The following is a 16,146-nucleotide window of genomic DNA, read 5'->3' on the forward strand; positions in this document are numbered from 1 at the left end:
CTGTACAAGTCGGCAAGGTAATCCGGCGGTAAGAGCGGATAAGTCTGTTTTTCAAAAACCTTGAAGGACTCCAGCAACGCGGAAGTCCTCAGGTAATGCCGGAAGGTACAACGTTACCGTCGCGACAAACACCGTCCAAACGAGATAGGAATCTCGACGGGAAAATCGGTGGAACGTTGCTCGATTTCTATCGTCGTCTCCGATCTCCGAGGAAAAAAACAATGCTGAGCCAGGTAGAGCCTCGGAGAGTCTGTGTAATTAGAACGAAAACAATATCCTTCGACAGGCACCGCCATAAACCGCTACCTCTCTGGACGTTAGGGGGACGACTTCGTTTTTCCTTCTATCTGAGGAAGGAATCCGTTTCGGGACACAATGCGGCTAAACTGTGCCGACAATATTTCTTCGATAATTACTGGGAGGGAAAGCGTAATGGCTGTACACAGAAAGCAAGGTTTTTATCGAAATTTAAAAATAATTGGACTTGACTTATGTACATAACTTGACTTACATAATCCTATATTTATATACAATTTTGTCATAAATGTATAAAATCCTCAGTCCAATGACTAGACTGCGGATTTTTATGCAAAATAAAAATTGTCTGCACCGTTTGCGAGAGACTGGAGCCAGATAAACGTTTAATTCTTATTTTAATCCTTTTAACATGCTGGAAACATTAGATTCGCATTATTAGAACATTGTAACTTTTTCGCTGTTTTAAATGGCACCTACTCATTTTTCCCATAAATGCATAAAATCCGCAGTCTACTTAATGACCATAATAACTGTCCACTACATTTCTGGCACACAATATGAGATTTCTAGGAATACGCATACTCTAATCCCCAAGTCTACGTTGGAGACTGCCCAGGTACCCAAGAATCTTTAACCCCAGAAGTCGATAGAAGTAGAATCAGAAGTTGATAAGTGCGAAGGAACCGAAAATCTAGAATCGCAGAGGGTCGCGTAGGGAATTGCGATTCGCGAGGAAGACGAGCAATGTTGCTGGAGGAAAATTAGCAAAAGGAGAGTGTGTCGGAAGGTCTTTGAAGTCGGCGGAGAGGATCAAGGGGCGTGAAGCAGCGAGTGTCGTGGGGCTTGGGGTTGCAATCAGCGGGAAGAAGCGTCGACGGCGGCGGATTAGATAAGAGGTGGCGAGTTGTCGTTCGAATGCAGCAGGGAGTCGAATGCAGCAGTTACACGGAGGGGGCGGGTCAGTTGGATGCAGCAGCATCGGAGCAGACGCGGCGCGCCGCGGTAGGTTGCGTGGTGCGAGCAAGGTAGGTTGGCTGGTTGGGTTGGTCGGTCGGTTGGTAGGTTGGTTGGTAGGTAGGTAGGTAGGAAACGTTTGCACATCCGGGACCGGGCGTAACTATTCGAGCTATATACACGGCAATACGAGGTCGGAGGACGTAATTACGCGCGTTCTGCCAATATTGGTTAACCTTTCGAGGTTGACGCCACCATATGCAAAGCCCCTAATGAGTCGCTCGAGTGGCCCCGGTGTCTAGTATTACGCGCTCGTCTCTGCCCTCCCTATACGCTCGCTCTCGTTATTACCTCGACCGGAGATATTCGACGATCCTCTCTTTTCTCCACTATTTTCCCACCCTCTTCCTATCCCCCCTCTCTCTCTCTCTCTCTCCCTCTGCCGCCTTCCCGTTCTTGCTGTCGGTCTTCCCTCCGATGCGAGAGCACTCCCCCGGCTTCGAAATTTGCGTACGTTTTCGTCTCCGGTACCAACGACGCTGAAATGCACCGCGAACGGTCCACGATTGCCCGAGAGCGAATATTTGTTGGCTGATTCGCGCTGCTGCCGGTGTACTACGGCGAAATTGCGACCCAAGACCCCTGCGACGTTGGAGGGCTTGTTTCTCGTTGAATTGGCCGGAACTGGGCTCAAACATGTGCGTTCACAATTTTTTAGAACACTACCGTGTTCATTTTTAAGTAGGAGCCATATCAATTAGATTACCTGATATACACAGATTTCATGTGGTTCTATTCACGTGCAGAAAATTACAAAATTATAACTATATACAAGCAACAATATCTTTATCTAAACATTATTCAACCCTCGATACATAGTCTATACCTTGAGATTTACAATCTCTCGTAAAACGGCAATGGTGGATCCCGATCCGAGGAGCTACGGTCTCGATTTCGCGGATCGATGGCGTCGTAGCCCACGCAGCCGGGATTCCTCGCGGTCCCGAGTCTGTGGATCGTCTTGTGCATCGAGTTCCCGGTGCATCTCGACGTGGTACGCGATAAGGCCGTGTCGCGGAGTTTTATGAACGTCGCGAGATCGTGGCAACGAGGATCTAAGCGATCCCCGGTTACACGGACGAGAAGGGTGGCTGCGGGGATGAGTTGTGAGCTTTCGTCGTTGCAGCGTGGTCGCATCTGCATTGCATCTCTGCTTGCACACACGGGGGTTTAGACGATCGGGCGCCGATACATCGGAGCAGCTAGCGATACTCCGGCACGCAACGGCACACTTAGTATGCAAATCGCGGCAGTTCACCGCCTCGCGTCGCCTCGCGCCCTCGTGTGTGCGGATAATTGCGCGGCCCCCGCGACCGTGTGGGAGGCAGTCGAAATTGCGCATATCAATGAACCCCGGGGGGACGGGGTGTCGATTAAATCTGGAGGCAAGCCAGGCCCGACCTGCCGACTGTCAATTTCTAACTTCCGAGGGATTCGCGGACGGAACGAGTTCCGTTTTCGCCGGACCTTACAACTTTATATTGACTCGCGCGGACAAAGAGACAGCGCAGCGTTGTAGTCGACGGGCCTCGTGCGATTTTGATTTATTGCCGGCCGGAGTTTCGCACAGGGGACGTGTCGTGCACTGGCGGAACAGTCGGACTTATTGCTGAGAGGTTCCGCAGCCAACAGATTTATTCAATGAATAGTTTTACAACGGACTTTAATTTTTCTGTAGAAGCGTTTTAAATATTGGAAAGTCTACGTCATCAACGGATTGTACAAAAATGGAATATTCGTAGAGGTTTATCTAGTATCAGGTTCACAACATTTCTGTTATTTGAGGTTGACTATGACCCCAGTTCCTCGCACATTCGACGGTTCCCGTGTGATTTTGATATATTACGACCTGGAGTTTCGTCGGGGGAATGTATCGGGACAGTCGTTGGACTCGAGTGTGTTTTCGTTTGACGGATAACTACCCCAACTACCCCTCGCTCGCTAATAGACCAAGGGGATGTGGGGTCATTCGAGGGCTGTGCGATGAATTCGATACACGCGTCCCGAGAACAGCAGGAATTTTATTCTGCCTGTATCTCTCCTCGAGTTTCTTTCGTCGAAAGGTATTAACTCTGTGCAAAAATAAATGGTAAATTGGGTAAATTTCTACATTCAAAGTTGCCAACCAGATTTCACTGCTACTTTTCCATTAACCTAACAATTGTCAATTCGTAGTTCAGTTTCACTGCTCCATGGATGGAGACATTATTTTCTCTCTAATTCAGCGGCAAGAATCTTTCAAGAAAGCGACTCGTTCCGGCGCTGGAACCGGCTAAACCCGTCATTAGATACGAACAATCCAGATCGATCGACGGTTTTTCACAGGGTTGGGAGAGGAGCGGAAAGAAAGCGGCGGCCAAGAAGGGGAAAGAAAAGAGAGGTACAAGCAAAAAGAGGCTGATTTTATTGGCGAGGTACGAGAACCACGGCGGCCGCCTTTCCCTTGTCCGAGGGAGTTTAATAGAGGGTGAAACGTCCTCGAACTTCCACGAGTCTGCTTCCTTCGGATTGCTGGCTTCTTCATCCCCATCGACGCGGTCATCAGCAATCTTGGATGTGGATTGCAGTAACGACGGGGTCGCTGTGGGTCGACCGGGGATTCCGAGAGGAGAATTACGCAATCCTCTGTTCCACCAGCGAAAGCAGAAACCTAATCGTCCACTTTTCCTTCGATTTACCTTCCGTTCGCGTTCTCCCACCCCCAATCTGTAATTCGCCCCCGTGTCTCCGAGATAAATCGCCCTGCATCCCGAATCTCTGCATACATGGCTCGCGACCACGAAAAGTACTGCGTTTGATCATCAAAATAAGTGGTCCTTGTCATAACACAAGCGACAAATAAATTACGTTCGTGTACCTTGCATTCTGCACGGAAGATATTATCATTCCGGAGGCTTCAACGGCGCCGTGGACGTCGCTTCAGAGCCAGAGGAGCCGGCGTCGATTTGATGTAGCACAATATAGCGAGAAACGAAACATTTTAAAAGCATAAGCAACCCTCGATAAAGCCGAACGCCGTAGAAGGAAATCCTTCCCGACACCGCGCGAAGATTATTAAAAGCGACAGTGGCCGGGAACGGGTGTGGAGCCCGAACAAAAGGGGAACGTCGCGTTTTATCGCGGTCCATAAATTGGCGAAATAACGCGTCGTAATTTGGCGGTCGCGGGTCCCCGAGATAAATAAACCGTGGTCCTCGTCCTTTCTCCACCGAAAGTGACGGTGGTCAATACCGTCGAAAATTTTACGGCCAGGTTTCTCGGTTTGCGCGTCTCGTCGGGGGTGGGGGGAGAGGAGAATCTATCGTGTTTTACGTCCTCGCCGGACGAGATCATCAAAAAGGATCCTTTTTTAACACGGGGCACGAGAGTTTATTCAAATGGAGACGTTTTCCGCTTCTAAATCGCGCTTTACGATCGCGGGGGCCATCCGGGGGCCCCCGATTCTCTCTGTTCGGTCCGCAACAAATGGCCCGATGAAATCTTCCGTCTCGGGCTATAAGTTTAGACGTGATCTAATCTCGGCGTTTCACCGCCGCGGAACGACCCAACTATCCCCGAAAATATCGCCGGGCGTTATGTCGACAATGCCACTCAATTTGGAGCTCGGAGATTCCGCCGGGACACGGCATTGTCGGAACACGGCCGCCCCAGCTCGCTTAAACGCTCGCCTTCTTCGGCCGACCACCGCTTTTTCCAACGAAACTCGAAATTAAGATCCTCTACATATTTCGGTATTTTTCATTCTATGCTCGCTTAACTTGGAACTTTATCGACGAATACGAGAGCATTGCGTCGTTTCAAGATGGTCTAGCTACGAGTGAAACATTTCTAAATGACAATTAACGATCACAGCAGTGGACAAGTGAATTGTGGGAGAAGAGTGAGGCTAACTCCTGTAAAAGCAGAGCTTCGAGCACCTGTGCTTCCTCCAGCGAGTGTACTGGGGAAAGTCGAACATTTGTGTGCAACAGAGTTACATTTCTGAGATAGTTTGTCGAATGACGCGCGCTAATGCTACACTGACTCGTTGGATCGAGTATAGATAACCGTCCCGAAGCACGGTTTTCATTAGTCCGTTGTTGCTCGTCCGTGACAGGCCGAACGATTCGAGTACCCGTCGGGTCTCGCGTCACGGTGCGGGTACAATGTCGCCGGTAACCGCCACCTCGAACACTGGTACCACTACCACTACCACTGGCAATAGAGCAGCAGCAGCAGCAGCACCCTTCCACGGCCGATGGATCGTCGATAGGTATTTTAGGCTCCGGTATATAATAGTACATACCTATAACACCCTCGCGTGGGGTTCTCCAATAGGGAGGAAGCGGGACACCCTGGCGAAGAATAGGCGAGCGAGAAAGACCCCGTTCATGCGACGGGGGTGGAAACGGGAGGAACGAGAGAGAGAGAAGGGGGTGGTTAGGGGGTAGGGGATCGATCGAATCGCCATTACGGCGAGTGAGTGCCGGGGGTTGCTCGATGGAATCACGCCGCCGCTGGGGGTTTATTCTCCGTATATATTTGCCGGAGTATCACCCTCGACCCAGTAGGATGTCGCCCCTTATCCCGGAGGGTTCGATGCTCCGGCGAGCAGGTTTCGCGTGGCAGGGGTGGGGGGGCATGGATCTAGGAAGCCGGTGCCCTCGCGACGAGCACTTCGGACTCGCCGAAATCTGCGGGGAATTCGCACCCTCGACAGGATACCACTTTTCGAGTGGAGTGCCCCCCGGACCGACAAATGTTCAACAATGATTACGTTTTTCGTCGCTCGAGCCTCTAATCTGCGCTCTCCCACCTCGTCCAGCGGCCCGCGATTCAAACGAGTCTCTGGCGAGGATCCTTGCCATTTTACCTCCAGCAAACTTCTCCTTTCTCTCTTCTTTACATCTGAGAAGCATTAAATGTGGTCTTCAGGTTTGGAATAGTTCGAGGCTTTAAACGAGAGGCCTTGGGCGACACCAAGGTGTCGAATATTGTCCAAACACAGGCCATTTAATAAATTCGACAAGCCTCCGAACAGTTTCTACGTACTAGTTCGAGGCTTTGAGCGAGGTTTGGTGGGGCGACACCAACATGTGTGACCTGCGACGTTTTCCACAAAAAGGTGTCGAATATCGTCCCAACACAGGCCAGTTAATAAATTCGACAAGCCCCCCAATAGTTTCTACTTCTGTCGAAAGCAACGTACAAGATGAATAATGCATATTGCCACTGTCGTTTCAGATATGGCGCCGGATACGACCTGGCAGCGCGGCGGAAGAACGCGACGAGGGAGTCGACGGCGACCTTGAAGGCCTGGCTGAACGAGCACAAGAAGAACCCGTACCCGACGAAGGGCGAGAAAATCATGCTCGCGATCATCACGAAGATGACGCTGACGCAGGTCTCGACTTGGTTCGCCAACGCGCGACGGCGCCTCAAGAAAGAGAACAAGATGACTTGGGAGCCGAAGAACAAGACGGACGATGACGACGACGCGGTTCTCACGGACTCGGAGGATAACAAGGAGAAGGACGACCTAGCGGGGGACAATCAAGGCGACAGGGTTGGCGAGGAGGCGAGGAGAGGCCTCGAAGAGAATGGTAAGTGAAATTCTCACACTCTCCCCGACACGTTCGAAAACGAACAATTTTATTCCAATCCGTGATGGTCGGGACGCATTAGATTGACGTTGTTCCGAGTCTCTTGAACAATCTTAGCGTATTTCTACCGTATCTTAACGTATCTTGGCGTATCTTTCTTTAACATATTTTTTTTCTTTTGTACGATACCTTTGTTAATTTTAACTCGATCCGTGTTTATTTGTTTCTCGGTTCGTTGCTGTTCCTTCTATGTAATTATTATTATTAGTACGCTGGTCTGTCATGATCGTGACATGACTTTTATCGCAATAAACGATCGTTTTTGTCATAAAACTATCCTTTCATGTATTTTTATTTGTAACTTCGTTAGAACACACTTCCCAACAGTGTCCTTTCTTAACAAACACTTGTGACAAGTCGGAAACAGATTCATTTTTCTATGAGCAGTCGATTGGACTCGTCCGAACGAGGAATTGAGTGAGAATATTGATCCTGAACACTCTTTCCACCAAATAATCGATCTATACTAGAAATTTACTGCTTGTCGTACTTCCAGACCATCATAAATTCATCAAATCCGTAGTCCAACCAGAATCCTGATATCACAGAGACACCACCGTGCACCGGCTTAATTACCTCGGAGAACGACGGAGTCATTCTCGTAAACGGTCCCTAATTATTCCAAGCAGCTCCCCTATCCCAGTAACCCCTCGGTTTGCAGAGCTCGATTGAGAACTATGTCTCAATCGGAGCCGCGTGACGGCCGAAGTTTAGTCAATAAGCAGCCACGCGTGTAGCAATTATGCGTGATATAATACTGTTACCAATCCGCTCGCGTGTGTCTATGCGTTTCCCGAGGTAAGAATGCTCGAAACATCGAGCGAAAGAATTTATATTCCTTTACACAATCTAGTCGCCACGCTATGAAACATAATTAGACAATTGTAGTGTTTTTCAAAATATAATGTTGAAATAACGAGCACTATCTAACGGGTTCATTCTCGACAATATCGTAAAAAAATTACATCGAACCAATTTAGTTCAAAATAATGTGATGTGAAATAACTGGTAATCATTTTTTTAAATTTTGATTTAGACCACTTTTATAATTATGGCCACATATAATAATCAAACGAGCTCCAATAAATTAATGCCATACATGAGCTCGTAGAAAATGCTTGTGTATCCTTTGTTTTGCAACTTAAATTTGCGTTCCGTTCAGCTAGCACCGTTCAGGTAGCGTGTACAGTTCGCGTGACCAGCTTCCCCGATATCTAGTGGCCATCGAACAGCGTTTCTGATATTGCGCAAGCATCCATTCCGCTGACAATAAGCCGAACCGTACGACCTAACCCTACAAGGATCGGCCAAGCCGATCGCAAGGTCCCCAAGACGCATAAACACTTCGACGGAGGCCGAACCGCCTGCTACAACGGCGTACAACAGATTTTACAACTCTTTCCGCGATTTCCAATAAATATCTCTTCATCCAGGCGCGTTGAACCCGAGCATCGGGTTGCTTTAGCGCTCGGGAAAGACTTCATCGATTTTTCTCTCGCGTAGACAAATATTTGGGGTGGCCTGACGGCTCAGGCTCTTCCCTGTCAGTGATTTTTTCTACCCTCCGTGGATCTGCACGGTTTCAAGAAGATACGGCTTTGTCTTTTGATGTACCTCTCGTTTGGAGCCCTTGTGACGCAGTAATTGATGTGTCGAACTCTTCAGGAGTGTATGAAATTGTTTGAAGTCGTTCCAGAAATAATATACATTTTGTTAGTATAGTGTGCACATTAATGGGCAAGTTTCAGGAAGTCGTAGCTACATCTTTTGTTGTGAACTACATTAAAGTTAACCCCTTGCCCTACAATATCGTGTCAGACTCGTGTGACGAAGATTTTTGATAGTCTAATAAATATGTATTTTATTAATCTCCTTTAAACCAAGATGAAATTCTATTTTGGTTTCGTTAATGTATAGTTATTGGAGAACATATCGGCATACAATAGATATCAATTTTCTCCTTTTTTAGGAAATTACGAACTACAAAGAAATAAATCGTAGGGCAAGGGTTAATGTCCAGTTCAGAGTACAAGTTTTTTTTATAACTTGATAGTTGATACGAAGTTAATCGTTTCGAAATATAATTAGAAGTATAGGTTTCGTCTCGAGTGTAAAACTGACTGGAATATGGTTTATGGAAGTCGTTGAAACGAAGAGTGAGAAGTACACGGAGCACCCTGTATAGTCACGGGAATCTTTCAATGGCCTGGCGCAGCTGCACAAATCGTCCGTCGAGGGCGAGGCAAAACAATCTCGGACTATCCAAACATCGTCAACTTTTCTTCGTTTCCGAGTCGCCTCGGCTTGTTTCATCCCTCACATAAATTTCACCCCTTTGCGCGTCGAATCTTTATAGACCGTCGGGGACATTTTAGAGTCACTGATATCGGTGGAAGCTGAAATGTTTGTCTTGGCACGGATACCGGTTAGAATATTATAGTCGGGGCACGAGCGTCAGCTAATCCTACATCGTGCTCGAATCGTCTCCATCGGAGATACCAGAAACCTCCGGAGCAAAAGATTCCCTCGCAATAAAAGAAAGATTGAAACCACATATTCCCCGATATAAAACAACATTTAAAAGAATGCAACTAACCGGTACAAACTCCTCAGTCTGTATTGGCCCAGCCGATCACACGACTCCCAAAAATGATTCTTCGTAAAAATTCTTTTCGTACATTCTTTATAAAAATATTTTTCTATGATGATCCGTTTTCGTTTTATTCGTTAGATTTTATTAGTAATTTTACATATTAAACAGATACGCCGAATTTCCGAGCTATTGCTACCGAAAGACAACCTCCAAAATTTTCAATAAAAATTGATTGAAATGATTCGATAAATCTATAGAAATATTGTTAAAAGTCTCTAGCCCACTCTGAGAGACAGATAGCTAATTCCGAAAGCTTGCAGCACAATGGTGGATATGTGTCGGTGCAAATTCGATCACTTCCGGCCAGCGGGCTCGGCCAAGCATCGTTCGCCTATCGCCAGCGCCCTGGTGTCGTCGAATGGCTACTTATTCAGGCATTTTGGCGAGCGGCCGGAAACGGCGAGTTAGAAATCCGCTAGCCGGTGCGGGACTGCGTGTGTCGGGGTCTATATCGCGGAGGCGGACATAATGGTTCACATGTGGGTAAACACAGTGACGGGTTGCGGGTTGCCGCGCGAAGAGATTAATGGCCTTCGGTTTGGTCCCCCGGTGGACCTGGCCGGTTCATGGGTATTGGTACGTGGCCTCTCGCGTCCACACGCTCTCCGGCACGACGACGCTTTCACCGAGAGCTCTCCCGTTCTCTCTCTCTCTCTCCTCTCCACTCTCCCTAAGCGTGTCTCTCTGTGGGCGAGAGGCAGAGGGTGCGCCCGGGCTGAGTAGCCATCCGTAGGACCATATACACTCGGTGCCACGGGCTCCATATATATATATATATATACAAATACATACACATCTATATACATACAGTATATCGTAGTGTATATACATATGCGGATGTACATAGACACAGTACGGTGATGTATCGGCGCCCGCGGCGAGACGAATGGTACGGACCCTCCTATGGCCACCATTACCCCACCGCACATTGGCCAATATCGTTCCTCTTCGTTGCTCCTCTTCCTCCATGCTACGATCCTCCCTCTCGTTCTCTTCCTCCTCTGTCATTCTCGCTCGCCACCCTAGCCAGGGCCCCTTCGATTCCGGACATTTAGGTGTTGCGAGCAGGCTGCGTGACGCGGCCCGCGATGGCCCCACTCGTAATTTTAAAGGACTGCCAGAGAGGAAGTAAGCCCTACGCGGAATACCGAGCCAGACCGATTTGTTTTCTATTCGACGCTGGTCCCAGGACACGCGTGATTTGTGACCGAGTGTGAATATCTGGCCTGGTGGTCCTGGCTCTTGGTCAACGGACCGTCTTCGAGACACTGCTCAATATTTCTTGGCACACGTTGAAGAAGATAAACTCTCTAAATGTCTCTAATATCCTCGAAACGCACCTAGATAATCGGGAACGAAAGTGTAAATGAAACTTCGTCGAGGACTCTTTGATCTTCGTATTTATTTCCAGCTGCTATTTCGTATTTACCCCATTACGCGGCGATCCATTCAAGCTTCAGAGCCATTCATCACAGGAGTCGCTGCGAATAATGGTTCTCGGGGAACAGCACTCGTAATAAAGCGGCAGGTTTAGCCAGGGGGTTTGCCAAATTCAAGAGCTTTCTTAACCCTCATGAATTTCCATGTTGACCGCCTCCGCTGACCCTCAGTGGTCACTTCAGACGGTCAGGAGTGCGCCAGGGGTTGCCGTCGTGGTAAGATACACTCGACCATTCAGTTTTTTTTCCGTTGCTCGCTTCCGGTAACCCTGAACACAGACAAGAGCGGTTCCGTTAGGCTTGTATCGCGAGTCTCCGAAATTCCGGAATTTAATCCTGACAATTCGCGTCGTTAGCGGAGATACGGGCCGGCGCGAAGATTATGAGATTAACGTCTGATAAAAGGGGGTCAAAAGTTAAAGAGCCACTTGTGGACTCGACGGTGGTATCTATTTAGTTGGCCCATAAGGTTCCCTTTATAGGGGGGTTGCGCGCACCCTAAACCTAAACTCTCTGTTTCTCTGTGGCTCTCTCTTTCCCTGGCCTCGTCCATTCCACTCTCCCTTTCTCTTTCTCTCTGTTTGACGGCGGGGGTTAGCCGCCCCTTCTAGCTTGGGAATTATCGCTTGACGACCCATCAAGTAAACCCTCTGCCGACTCATTCGAACCTCTTAATGAAATTCTCACCCCTGACTGACTGGCTGGCTCGGCTGGATGGCTGGCTGGCTGGCTAGCTGGCAGACGCTTGGGACGATCCTAGAGTGCCCCGAGAGACTCGCCCGACGAGAAAGAGAGACCAGGAGAGACGAGGGCGAGTCAGTGGAACAGGGATAAGAGGACACAGCTTCCCTATTCTACCCCGACCGGCTCTTTCCCGGCTCGAGGGGAGCTAAAATCTCTCGCGCCTCAAAGTGGTTGAAGGCTCCGCTCCCTTTTTTTCACAGCATCCCTTACAGCTTAACTGCGTAAGGGCGCGCGGTAGGGAGGAGTCGCCTTCCTACCGCTTCCAGGGCTCGATCCCTCGCAGACTCCGATACACTGACTCTCGCGTGGATCTCACTTTCACACCAGGGATTATAAACCATTAATTCTGACATCGCGCTCCAGGCCGAAGGGGGCGCGACACCCCGTAAAACGCAACGCGCCCCCTGACCGTACTGAATTTTCTATTAGTTTCGCGGAAAACGCTCGCCACCGCGTTCCGGGTGCTATTAGGCTTCCGTTTGCTGGCTGTCAAGCTGCACCTTCGAGCTTCATGCGACAGAGGTGGCACAGTTTGTGATTGGTCTCAAATATTAATCTGATATGGGACTACCTTCTACATTTCTGTACCGCCTCCGTGCCAGTTGCATGCAGTAATAAGCGGCAGCCGCGCGAGGACTGGTCAATTTATTAAATTAGCGGCGCCGGTGTGTTTGCAGAGCCGATGAGGCACGTGAAGGCGGAGCACTTGCAGCACGACAAGGACTTGGACGACGAGGACGACCTTGACTTGGAGGAGGACCCGCGGCGGGGCGAGCATCCGTTTCACCATGCGATGCAGCATCACCACCACCACCACCAAGGCTACGCCGGGGAGGACCACCTGAAGGACGAGGGCATAAAGTCGGACTGCAGCGCAGCCGGGGTACCGATCCCAGCTACCAAACCGAAGATCTGGTCGCTAGCGGACACGGCCGCTTGCAAAACGCCGCCTCCACCGTCGCATCCCCATCACCAACAGTACCACCACCTGCATCATCAGCAGCACTATGGCCAGCAGCAACACCACCTTGCGAACCAAGGCCACCACCATCATTCCCAGCAACCTTGGCTCGGCTCTGGCGGCGGCGGAGGCAACACCGGCGCCGGAGGTGGCGGAGGCAACCTAAGTTCGTTCGCGTTGCCCTCTTCAGCGTCCATGAGCCCTTCGGCAGCTGCCACCGCCCCCTATTCGAGCGCCGCGACGAGGTACGGAGGATTCCTGTCGTCCTCATCCGGCGGACAACTTCACTACAACCCTAACTCCTCGTCCGGGTCCAGTTCTTCGGCATCCTCCTCGGCGGCGGCGGGGTTTCCCGAGGTTGGTACGGACACTCCACCCCAGACACCGCCCAACATGAAAGTGGCTACACCGAATGGAGTGATCCAGGCACCACCGCAAGGTTACTGCACCACTGGCAACGGCAACACCACGACCAACGGTAATCCCAACCCGTACGCAGCTAGCCACCCGGCTACCGGCTACCTGTCCACGAGCTCCGGCTCCGCCAGCAGCGCATCCTCCTTCAGCTCCAGGCTGCAGGCATCCCCGCACAAGGACTTCTCGCCGGCGGGACAGAACTCGATCCTACATCAGCATCAGACCACTGCCAGTCTGCCGCCCACGGAGGCCACCACTGCGTTCAAGCCGTTCTACAAGGGGTGAGTGGACTTGATGTATTGTTCGGGGATGGTTGAGTTATTAACCCTTGTGGCGATGCCCAATCTCTACGATGTCCAGTAACTCTGTATTTCGTGGCATAATTATCCTAGAAACTAATAGCCTGCGGACATTTTTCTTTGTTAACGAGAATGGTCGAACAATTTTATAAAGTAGGACTAGATACACAAGTATTTGTACAGCATACAACACTTCGTCGAATATCGTTTTAAAGAATTCATTGTTGATTCATTTTTAACTCGAATCCTCTAAAACTCGCGAAAGATAGTAATAAAATCAGCGTGCAGATTTGCAGGAGGAAAATAACACTCGAAACCCAATGGTTCCAGGTCACAGACGATGGGCAGTGGGTTCGTCTCGCCAGTGTAAGGTCCGCTGGATCAACGTCGGATCAACGTTGTGTCCCCCGAGGTGAGTGTAACTCTCGTTCATCCGATCGACCACGTCATCGAATCGAAATTCCATTTGTCGCCGCTCCGATAACCCGATCCCGTAACGACTACGATCCTCGAATAAATTACAAACTGCGAACACAAACCCAGAGAACGTCCCGAACAAATCACTCATCGTTCTATACACCAAAACCGCAAACCAGTCTCGGGCTTTTCTGATCTTATCGTCGCCGACTGGTTCCAGTAAACTAGTAAAATTACGCGTGGCAATATTTGCAATATAATTAAAGGGGTGGATGGATAAAGGTGTCAAGTAACAAATTGTTTATTTTCTGTAAAAGATTATGTTGTCCTTTTTTGATGAATGAAGATAATAACACAAATCAATTACAAATATATACATTGTTATGGCTAATTTCTAATACAAAAAAAGATAATAATTATCTTCATTCATCAAAAAAGCACAACATATTTTGTTAAAAGCTCTTTCACAGAAAATAAACTTGACACTTGGATGAATATGATATAGCAGCTGCAAGACTGAAGAAACATTGAACATTGAAATGTTTAAACACGTTTATAAAAATGTTTCAAGAGTTGTTCTCGCGTCGAAAAACTTCTGAAATGAAAGATAGGGACCATTTAGGACCGCAATGGATTACACGTACGAAATTAACATCCCCGTGATTCTAAGAGAAAAACGAACAGGCAAGTTGAACGGATTATTATTGGCCGAGAGAATGATGTTGCGTCGGGGTGTGCGCAATCGCGTTTCGCGGGTCGTTAAAGTGGCGGGTCCGCTCCGGATCGACTCGGCGAGCCGGTCGATCAGTGGCCCAGCACGGGAAAATCGATAAGAAATTAATATCCGGCGCGTCGATTGGTCGTTAGGCACGGACTCGCGTTCAAATAATAATGGCATCGAGCATTGAGCAGCGTGTGGGCAGTCTGCGGGATGGGAGAGCGCGAGGGAGAACGAGAGAACGAACGGTAGAGAAGAGAGGCTATCGCCACCTTCTTGACAGTGACAAATGGACGAAGATTTCAATCAGTGAATGGAATCACCGCTGGCCGACCGCGTCTTTCTCTTACACACGCTGCGCTCTGGCACCGTGTACGTGTACGCTTGTGCTTCGCCACGGAACAACCTTCTCTCTTTCTTTCTCCTTCTCCCTACGTATCTCTCTTTCTCCCTTGAACACACCTGAACCTGTCGCGCGTTCCTGACTGAACGCCGGTCCAGTTGCGTACGATCACAAATGGGACACACTCTCCAGGGCTCGAATTAACGGTGAAACAACGTTAGCCTCTTCAAAACCTTGTCTGTGGCCACAGGGACGCGGCTGTAGAATCTCTGTGGGACAGCACAGAAAAATTTTACGCTTTCAAGTTACAGTAGAATTCTCAGACATTTTATTTTGCAATTATTGAAATTCTAGAGTTTCGATTATAATAAATTCTGTGTTGCGCTCGTAAAGATTTTACTACCTCGTCACCGTTATCCCTAATCAATTATACATAACGTCTGCTCTTACGATATTTTCCTACGGTAAGCTGTTTAATTCGCAATTGAACAATAAGATCGTGAATCGGAATGCAGCGTGTTAAATTCCGGACGAACGGCGGCGGAATGTAAACCGCGGCTGAAAAATTGAGATGAATCCGCGCTTTCCGGCTCCATTGGAAATTCGACGCACGCAGGTGCATCTGACAGAGGAAAATCGCGTTACACCTATTTCCGCGGGCGATATCGATTCCGAACGTGCCCGCTAATACGACGGGGGCTCGACGGATAAAAAGAGAACCGGGCGAGAGGAGATGGAAAAGTGGTTATCCGTAGCAGTCGAGCGATCGTTAAATCGGCTTCAGAACGCCGGGACTTCATTCCATTCACGGCCACGGTGACAGAAAAGGGGGGAATCTCGAAACGGTTGTTCCCTCGTTTCCTTACAAACGATTCGCCAGATTCATCTCCCGGGGCTTTTCTACTCCGATTCTCTCTTCTCCTCTCGCTCTCTCGGTCGTTTTTTCTTTCTCTCGTTCGTTTTTTCCTTCTCTCATCGCTCCTTTCGTCGCGCACATCCAAGGCTATCTGATTCCGCGACGGTGTAAACAAGCCGGGACCAGTTTTTTTTCCCGAAAAGACACACACATACACACGAGAGCCGTTATAGATCCGAATCTTTCGGGCTGACGAGATCGCTCGATTATGTTTCGCGATGACAATTTCTGCCTGCCGTCCGTCCGTCCGGCATTAATAATTCCGGCGTGTCGCGCACAACCACCGTGGATCATTCCTGAATCTAGTCGGTCTCGCGAATATATC

General features: G+C 49.0%; 1 protein-coding gene across 5 annotated transcripts in view; it reads left to right on the forward strand.

Moving 5' to 3' along the window:
- The window catches only part of LOC143211735 (homeobox protein caupolican), a 135,559-nt gene that overhangs the window by 90,397 nt on the left and 29,016 nt on the right, over positions 1–16,146 (forward strand). For all 5 annotated transcript variants that reach the window (XM_076429659.1, XM_076429662.1, XM_076429661.1 and 2 more), the window contains exons 4-6: positions 6,496–6,854; positions 12,428–13,409; positions 13,758–13,839. In XM_076429659.1, coding sequence (XP_076285774.1) covers positions 6,496–6,854; positions 12,428–13,409; positions 13,758–13,797 — 1,381 coding nt within the window. In that variant the 3' untranslated portion in view covers positions 13,798–13,839. The remainder of the gene's footprint in view (positions 1–6,495; positions 6,855–12,427; positions 13,410–13,757; positions 13,840–16,146) is intronic.

The sequence above is a fragment of the Lasioglossum baleicum genome, chromosome 9, assembly GCF_051020765.1.
Source record: "Lasioglossum baleicum chromosome 9, iyLasBale1, whole genome shotgun sequence".
NCBI lineage: Eukaryota > Metazoa > Arthropoda > Insecta > Hymenoptera > Halictidae > Lasioglossum > Lasioglossum baleicum.